The 8,869-nt window shown below is 35.5% G+C and overlaps 1 protein-coding gene across 1 annotated transcript; it reads left to right on the forward strand.

Annotated features, from left to right (window-relative positions):
- The first annotated feature begins 4,956 nt into the window (after positions 1-4,956).
- LOC147532841 (zinc finger protein ZAT10-like) lies at positions 4,957-6,066 on the forward strand. Its single transcript, XM_086650952.1, has one exon. The coding sequence runs from the start codon at positions 5,134-5,136 to the stop codon at positions 5,881-5,883; it is 750 nt and encodes a 249-aa protein (XP_086507078.1). The 5' UTR covers positions 4,957-5,133; the 3' UTR covers positions 5,884-6,066.
- Positions 6,067-8,869: the final 2,803 nt, after the last annotated feature.

The following is an 8,869-nucleotide window of genomic DNA, read 5'->3' on the forward strand; positions in this document are numbered from 1 at the left end:
AGAGGAGAGCGAAGCGATCGCAATCCTAAATGGAATGTTATGGGCTGAATCCCACAACTATAGCAAGATCATCATAGAAAGCGATAACATCAATATCATACAATATTTACAAAATAAGAGGAATGAAATACAATGGCAATCCAACATTCATATCAAAAAAATTCAGGATATCAGGCGAAGGTTGGAAATAGTCAAATTCTCTCACACGAATAGGAAATTCAATCAAGTGGCAGACAAGTTGGCAAAGTGGGCTAGGAAGAGAAATAAGACACAATCATGGAAGAATGTTCCGTATATAGTTTCTAATATGTATTGTAATAAGACTCTAAAGTTCTAGTTTTAATATAATTATCACTTTCAACAAAAAAAAAAAAGGGTTTTGGTGGTATCTTCTCTTCATTTTCTTTCTTTCGTTATGATTCTTTCACAATGATTATTGTCTCTATGAGTTTCTAATCACCTACTAGAGTGGAGGATGAAACTAATATTAGATCTTTTGACATTTGTTTCTTAATCGATTAAACTCTTGTACTTTAATTCAACTAATATTTAATTATTTTTATCTATAGTTCTATTTGATTTATTTTCATTGTTTATTCTTTTAGTTTGATATATCATGCTTGCGTAAATTTTTTTTGATGATATATGCTTATTGATTGATAAACAATAGTTAAAAAATCTTAGTTTCTAAAGAGAAGGTGATTATGATTTTATGTCTGAAAGCAGGCTTAATAGAACAATCTTTCGGAATTTGGGTAGTTTATTATCTAAAATTCTGAGATAATAAAAGAGAGACTTAGTTAGTTAATTACGCGTGCTTAAAAGTGATGTATGTAGTGGATTCTGAAACTCTAATCTAAAACTTTTATCTTCTTAATTTTTTTTATTATTTGTTACTTTAGGTTATTTATTTTATTTCACCATCATCACCAAGCTCAAAATCTTTTTTTAGTTTACTAGATTGAGATCGAGAATAGATTTGACTAGTCTCCGTGGATTGATCCCGGTCTTATCTGGTTGTTACTTGACGCCAGTATACTTGCAGCTAGAGACCTTTTAAGGAAACTTTTTAAACCCATCATTAAACAATGTCCTTCTTTGATTTCCGCTCTTGCTCTTAAAAACTTGGAGGAGAACCTGCAAAGAGCTCGAAGACCTCTTTAACGCTCAAGACAGTCAGTTTGCCATTTCCAGTTAAAAAATTAAGTATTGAATGAACCTTTCAGAATGTACCTTCTTCAAGGTGATTTGGTGCCCTTTTATAGGTTGTACAGGACCGACTGTTGATAGACGGTGTTGATGAAGCGGTATAGATTATTACTCCAACATCGTCAATGCAATAAAATTCAAGCCCTTGATCTTATTGATTTTATCTTTTTTCAAACACTAGCAATCACCATTCTTGATTTTTCTCATTTCAATTCTTCTTTATACTCTTTCTCTTATCTCCTCTTCATTTGATCTTATTGAAAATTAATAGAACAAAGTAACTAACTAAAGGAACAGAAATTTGAGAGTTCTCAACTTGGATATAAGAAGTATGAGCAAATCAAGTAAGCGCATGAACTTGATTTCCATGAACGAACCCACAAACATCAAAAGCAAACCCTCTTTGAGAATAAGCAACATTTCTTTCACGCATTCTGTCGAGCAATTGGTTTGCATCATTTAGTAAACTAAATTTTTGTAAAGCTAGTCGTGCGTTATGATAAACGTGAGGTAAGTAACTAGTTTAATAAAAAGTCCATGAATTTTTTTCCCCCTCTCTAATTGCTTTCAAAGTTTTCTTTGTTTAGACATCTCAAATAGAGCTTCATCTCAAATATACATCTCAAATAGAGAATTTGAGGAATTTAAAATGATTGAAATCGTTTAAGATTTCATCTCTTGATTTAATTTCTTCAACAAACTACTATTGTTTTAATCTTTCTTCTTTTTATTAATCTTCATCATTATCAGATACTATAGAGAAAAGTATTGAATAATGAATAGATTTGAATAATATAAGAGAACTACTATTTTTGGAAAAAAAAATAAACTTGAAACATAAGCTAAAATCCGGTGAAAGTCCAACGGATGGTAGCCATTAATGAAACTACCATCGTCGGCTAAGCGGAAGACTATGATTGACTAACTACCCAAAAAAAAACTTAAGATCTTATACTATGAAAGAAAAAACAATTGTATTTAATTGACTTGATATTCCTAACAATTACATAAGATTTTTATAAGAAAGTTTAAAAAATGATAGAGAACAAGAAAATCCAGACATACTCTACACATACATCCTATGTGGCTTGCTATGATCCGTGTTTTTTATGATTCTAATTCATTAGACAACGAATCACGGTAAGCCACATAGGATGTATGTCTAGAGTATGTCTGGATTTTCTTGTTCTCTATCATTTCTCAGTTTATAAAGAATTTCACAAGAGAGAAGTTTCACCAATTGTATTATGTATGACTATATAAGTATATAACTCTTCTAATAGAAGTCTTACTTATGTTAGGGTTACACCTAACCATCTTTAGCCTTGATCAAGTATAAATATACATTTTAAATTTCCACATAAGCAAAGAAAGTAGGATTGAAGTTCTAGTTCTACTGCACGATTGGAGATCCAGTGGCCAGGGGTTGGTTGCTAACATATCCACTCAAAAAGAAAAAGCCTACACATAAAGTTTATTTAAATTAGGGAGAATTTGACATACACCCCCAATATTATATGAATTTTGGGGTTTTGACATACACCCCCAATATTATATGAATTTTCAGAGATTTTGACATACACCCCCAATATTATATGAATTTTGGGGCTACACCCCCATTTTTTGAAAAAACAAAATTCCTCAATTTGCCCTTCAACGGTCATCTTTTCCCTCTTGTCTTATAAACTTATTTATCTTAGACAAGCTAAAAAATCAAAGAGAAAGCACTATTTGGGATATCAAACTATGGAAATGATGGGAGGTAGATGCACAATTTCTTGGTGGCGGTTTTAATTGTTTGGTGGATTGTACAAGAATGAGTTTCATGAAAATTCTAATTAGAACAATTAAAAAAGTTAGGAATTAACTTACTGATGACTGACATACGTTCCTTCTTCTGCCATTGACGGTATTCTTTACAAGAAAACCAAAAATTTTAAATCACCAAAGGGGTTTCTGATGTTCGTGCCTTTAGAGAGAGAAACAGACAATCACGAAAGGGGTTTCAGTTATTCCTGTCTTTAGAGAGAAGAAAGAACAATTTTCTAGGTGCAATGAGAAACAAAGAATTTGACATATAAAGTAAATAAGTTCTTTCGCTTGATATCCCAAATAGTTCCTCCCATCTTTTCTATATTGTGATAACCCAAATATTTCTTTCGCTTTGATCTTTTAGTTTGTCTAAGATAAATAAGTTTATAAGACAAAAGGTAAAAGATGATCGTTGAAGGGCAAATTGGAAAATTTTGTTTTTTCAAAAAATGAGGGTGTAGTCCAAAAATTCATATAACAGTGGGGGTGTATGTCAAAATCTCGCAAAATATTTCAACAACTACAAAAGGGTAAAATCGTCATGGTTGGCGCGTGTTTTTCGCACACGCCCAACTTAACTCTGAGTTGACGGTTTTCGTTCATTTGGGGGTATATATCAAAAGTTTTCAAAAAGCGGGGGTGTAGTCCTAATAGTGGGGGTGTATGTCAAATTCTCCCTTTAAATTATCGGGAACATTCTAGATTCTTTTAATCTCTAGTTCATCTAGACTAAATTCACCTCCCTTCCAACACATAGGAATGACTTTTTTGGGTCAAATTACAAAAAAAAACTCGTGGATGTTAAATTGCAAGGAATAATTTACACCTATCGTTTATTTATTCAAAAAATATATAGTGTTAGCATGACGAAATTGTGAACTCGTGACATTTAAATGCATTGAACTTCAAATTAACTCAAGTACAAATAAAAGCTTTAGAAAGTCTACGGTATATTACACGAAGGTTTTAACATTGACCCCAGTTCTAACTTAATATCAGGAGTAAACTCTGGTTTCTTTGAAACAGTCGATATCGACTCTAACTATTAGTTTTGGACGAAAATACCTCTCGTCTTTAAAGTTTTGTGTATCTCCACATTGAATCATGTTTTCAATTCTCCAACACTCTTTGGTGTAGTGATAGGACATCCCTCTTAAGCCCGTGAGGTCTTGAGATCGAGTCTCTGCGGAAGCAGTCTATCACAAGTATTTATCCCATGTAGTTTAGACACTAAATAAAGTAATTTTTGTCGAGTTTTAGACTCTTTGTTGTCGGACTTTAGAAACTTTCTTGTTGGGCTTTAAACCTCTTTCATTATCTATTTAACTTAGGTGGCTATCGTGCGTATCACATCTTAATGATGTACTAATGCCTTATAACGACTAACGTAGATCGTAGTAGATTTCTCAAAACAATATCATGTTTTCAATTTGGGGTGAGACTAATCTTCACTCCCGTGTCTTTGAAACATAAAGCACCCAACAGAACCACTATGGGACTATTCTTGACTCAAGTCAATGTTCATTGACCCGAATTCTCTGTAAGCGCATCCTGCCGTCAACTAAGATATTAGAAGGTTCTTGGAGGGTTCTTAATTAGGAAGAGTATAGTATGATTAAAGCATATATGTCATAATGTGATATAGATTCATGTTTGGATTGTATGGTGTGTGACTAAAGTAGATAAGATTTTACTAACACTCTTTGAGACTCTTCAAAGATGGATTCTACTTTTGGTCCACAATATGCAAAAATGTTTTGTTTTGACTCTTTCACCTTTCTTTCCATTTGACTTTTTAGAAGCAGTCATCCAAATAAATTGACTTCACTCACCTCTCTCTCTCTCTCTCCCTCCTCTGTTGACCGACTTCACAGCCTCCCCTCCTTCAAACAAACACAACTAAACGTGTCCTTTTTAATCATACTCCACCCCTTTCCTTTCACCCCTCAACTTCCCACGCAACTACCTTTTCCTTTTCATATATAGACAACTACCCCCTCTTTACTTCCTCACTCAAAACTACTCAAACTCAAAAAATCACCACCACCACCACCGGAACCACCACCACCACCGGAACCACCACTTCCTAAAAAGAAAATCAATTCATTTCCAATGGCACTTGAAGCTTTGAGTTCACCTTCAACAATCCCACCTATTTATGAAGATAACAATTATCTTGAACCATGGGCAAAACGTAAAAGGTCAAAACGTAGTCGTTTTGATAACCAAACACCACCTACTACTACCCATGATGAAGAGTATCTAGCTCTCTGCCTTATTATGTTAGCTCGCGGGGTCACCGATTCAAATCCGCCACCACTTACGGTGGCGCATCAAACACTAAATTCAAGTTTCAAATGTTCTGTTTGTAACAAAGGTTTTTCTTCTTATCAAGCTTTAGGTGGACATAAAGCTAGTCATCGAAAACTCATGATCTCCACCGATAAAGATGACCAGTTCTCTTCATCCACCACCACCACATACGCCGCCACCACCACCATGACAAGTGGTAGGTTACATGAATGTTCAATTTGTCATAAATCGTTTCCATCAGGACAAGCTTTGGGTGGTCATAAAAGACGCCATTATGACGGCGGAAGCAGCGGAACTACTATTACTACTGTTACCTCCACCACTAGTACTACCAACTCCGGTGGCGGCGGCGGCGGCGGCGGCGGCCGTGGTGGTTCAACTAATGGGGATTTCGATCTGAATTTACCAGCTTTGCCTGAATTTGGGCATGGGTTTGCAATTGAATATCAAATTAAAGGAGTTAAGAAGTATCAAAATCCTTATGGTGATGATGAAATTGAAGTGGAAAGTCCTCACCCAATGAAGAAATCTCGTTTCTTAATCCAATAAATTAAAGATTATTAATTCTTTTTTTGCTTAATTAAAACAAACAGCAACTATTAGATTGAAGTTGTAATTCTTTTATTTATATTTTCGATTGGTAAAATTGATTTTATTAATTTGATTATTATGTACAGAGAATTCTTCATTGTTCTTATATATTAAATCATTTTCAATTTTGAATTTTTCAAAGTTAGCTTGGAAGATTAGTTGTACTACTAGTTGATTTTCTTATACGCGTGAGTCTAACTTGCGCCGTGTATACTGTTTAAAGAACTTCTATGTGATGCCTTCTCTTTACCGTGGTAACCAAGTTAGACCCCAGAGACTTGGTCATAGTGATTCTTCAATAAGGTCGTTGCCACGAGCTAAGAATATTTTACTATGGGCACAATTAGGGAGGGAAAAGACGAACACGAATGTTCTTTGTCCGACGAACCCGACTTACATAGTGGGGTCGAAACCCGACACATTTTAGTGGGCATGGGCGGAATTTGAACAGGAGAACTTGCGAAAAGCCCGTTTGAACACCCAAATATCAAAAGACGAAAACTACCTGCCTAATCCGACCTGAGAGAGTTAGGAGCAAGTAGAGCCCTAGATTGAAATCTGTCTTTGTCAAAAATAGTCAATCTAAGAGGTAAGCTCAATTACCCATTATTGAGGGGTGTAAATTCAGTTACCATTTATTGATGAGGGAGTTAGTCAAAAAATCCGTAGTGATTTTGCACATTGTAAGAAGACCGGTGTTTAAGTAGTATTTGTAAAATGTCAACTTTCATATATTTTTCAGCTTAACGTGTAGGGGGGCCGGTCGATACGTTCACCTAGAGCCCCCCAAAAGTCAGGGTCGGTATTGAAGTCCAGCCATGGTGGTTGTTGACTCGATGTTAGGTCGTGGGCGAATGTGGGGAAAGGCGAGGTGTGCAACCAACAATGGACCGATTTAAGCTTCATGTGTGTGGATATAGAAAAAAAGGGTGTGTGCAGGTAGAATTTCCCTTGTTCTAAAGAGTCCCTTAGTTCTTGCTGCCCTTTTCTAAAGGCGCTCTAAAAAGTGTCAAAAGTTAGATGTATAAGTTTGAAAATAAGATTAATGAAATTATAGCAGAGAAGTTCCAAGGGGGAGTTGGACAAGAAGAAGATCTCTAATGGAATTTTAGAGAGAACATTTGAATAAAAACATATCCCATAAAACTTCAATATATTTCAAAATCTCATTTGTCTTGCTTCTTTTTGAGAGGATAGATTGGAGGCAAGGTTCTTCTTCTTGTTCTTTTGATTGATGGAAGTACGTTGAGAGGACAGACTTCGATGCGAGGTGAAGCAATATGTGTACAAAAAACTAATTTTGGCTATTGTGCTTGTAATTTGTGTCCCTCTAAAACTAGTTAGTGCGCCTAACACTTTCAAAGGCAAGCCCATGTAGCTTGCAAAAGCTTGATAGTGGCTGAGCTTAACAATTTGGGGGTGTCTATAGAACTTTTGTAGTGCCCCTAAACAAATTTAGAGGTGCCTTTAGCACCACTACCTAATGCCCCTTTAATAACCTACTGCCAACATTTCCATGCTTCATTTTTGGAACCCTACAACCGTGAGTTAGAGATGGGTGAGGGGATAATGGCTTTCTAGTGAGAGAAAGTTTAGAAGAAGAAGGGCTTGGAGTTTGGAGCTTGGTGATTCTTTTCCTTGTTGTTCTTCACTTGGGGCTTGGTTTGCTTTGGATCTAAGGTAGATTTCTACTCCTTTAGGGCTTGAATAGCCATTTTTATAGAAAACCTAGACAAATTAGATAACACCACAAACCCTAGATTTTAGTATTACTTGAACATAGATTAGGGTTCTTGACATAAATATATATGCTAAAAGTAGTAGATCTATATTTGTACAAACTCATTTTTTTTTGTCACTTTGAATCTCATCTATGTGTTAGATTTTGAGGATATTTGCTATAATGACATACTTGATGAACCATACAACCTTCATTTACATTTTCATGCTAGATTCATGTATTACAATGATATTTAGGGTTAAACCTCTCTATTTTCCATGATTTTAGTATATAGCTCTTATAATTATATGGCTCTCACTATTGGGCAATACTCTTTATATAGATACATGAACATGCCCTAGAACTCAACATGATATGAGAATTTTAGGCTATTATCATCATTGATTCATTACTTGCAAAATTACAAATATGGAACTCGTATGTCGTAATATGCTATCGAATATGATTTTGATTTATGTATGTTGTGGTGTGATGTTATTATATGTGTGTGATGTGATGGAGTTGGTGGAGAGTTGTGAGAGTTTTGTGGTTGGTTCGACCCTCTCTACCGGATGTGATATTGGTATGGAGCGTATGGGGTCGGCGCTAACACAATGGATGACCTTGTGGGCCACACTCTCATACAACGTGGATACCAACTTGTCATATTGCTTTTGGTTGTTTATTACAAATGGTGTAATATTATGTATGTGTGAGTGATGGAGTTGGTGAGGGGTTGTAAGAGTATTGTGGTTGGTTCGACCCTCTCTACCGGATGTGATATAGGTATGGAGCGTATGGGGTCGGCGCTAACACAATGGATGACCTTGTGGGCCACACTCTTACATAAGGTGGACACCAACTCGTCATGTCGCTTTTTTGTTGTTTGTTACATATGTGGTACATTTTATTTCTAATGGTCACAACTCGGATACTATACTTGAACATCTTCTCATGATAAGTGATTGTCTATTTGTTTTGGTAGCTCTTGAAACTGTCTATTGAGGCTTTAGAAGTTTCGAAATCTACTTGTTTGGGTCTGACCCAACCTTTTATTTTTCAGGACAAGGAAATCGGGAAGTGCCACCTGCTTGAGTCATAGTTAGCCTTGGAGGAGTTTCTTTAGTGATTTTCTTTCTTTCTTTAGGTAGTTATTTGGAGTTGTATCTCCTAAACACTTGGTGTTATTTATGTTTTATCTTGTCCGACATTTGTGTCGATGAT

The sequence above is a fragment of the Eschscholzia californica genome, unplaced genomic scaffold (assembly GCF_041429995.1).
Source record: "Eschscholzia californica isolate CP2 unplaced genomic scaffold, dmEscCali1.0.p SCAF_6, whole genome shotgun sequence".
In the NCBI taxonomy this organism is placed as follows: domain Eukaryota; kingdom Viridiplantae; phylum Streptophyta; class Magnoliopsida; order Ranunculales; family Papaveraceae; genus Eschscholzia; species Eschscholzia californica.

What these genes read in the sequence shown, in the direction of transcription:
- LOC147532841 (XM_086650952.1), top strand. Translation starts at nt 5,134, where the DNA reads ATGGCACTTGAAGCTTTGAGTTCACCTTCAACAATCCCACCTATTTAT.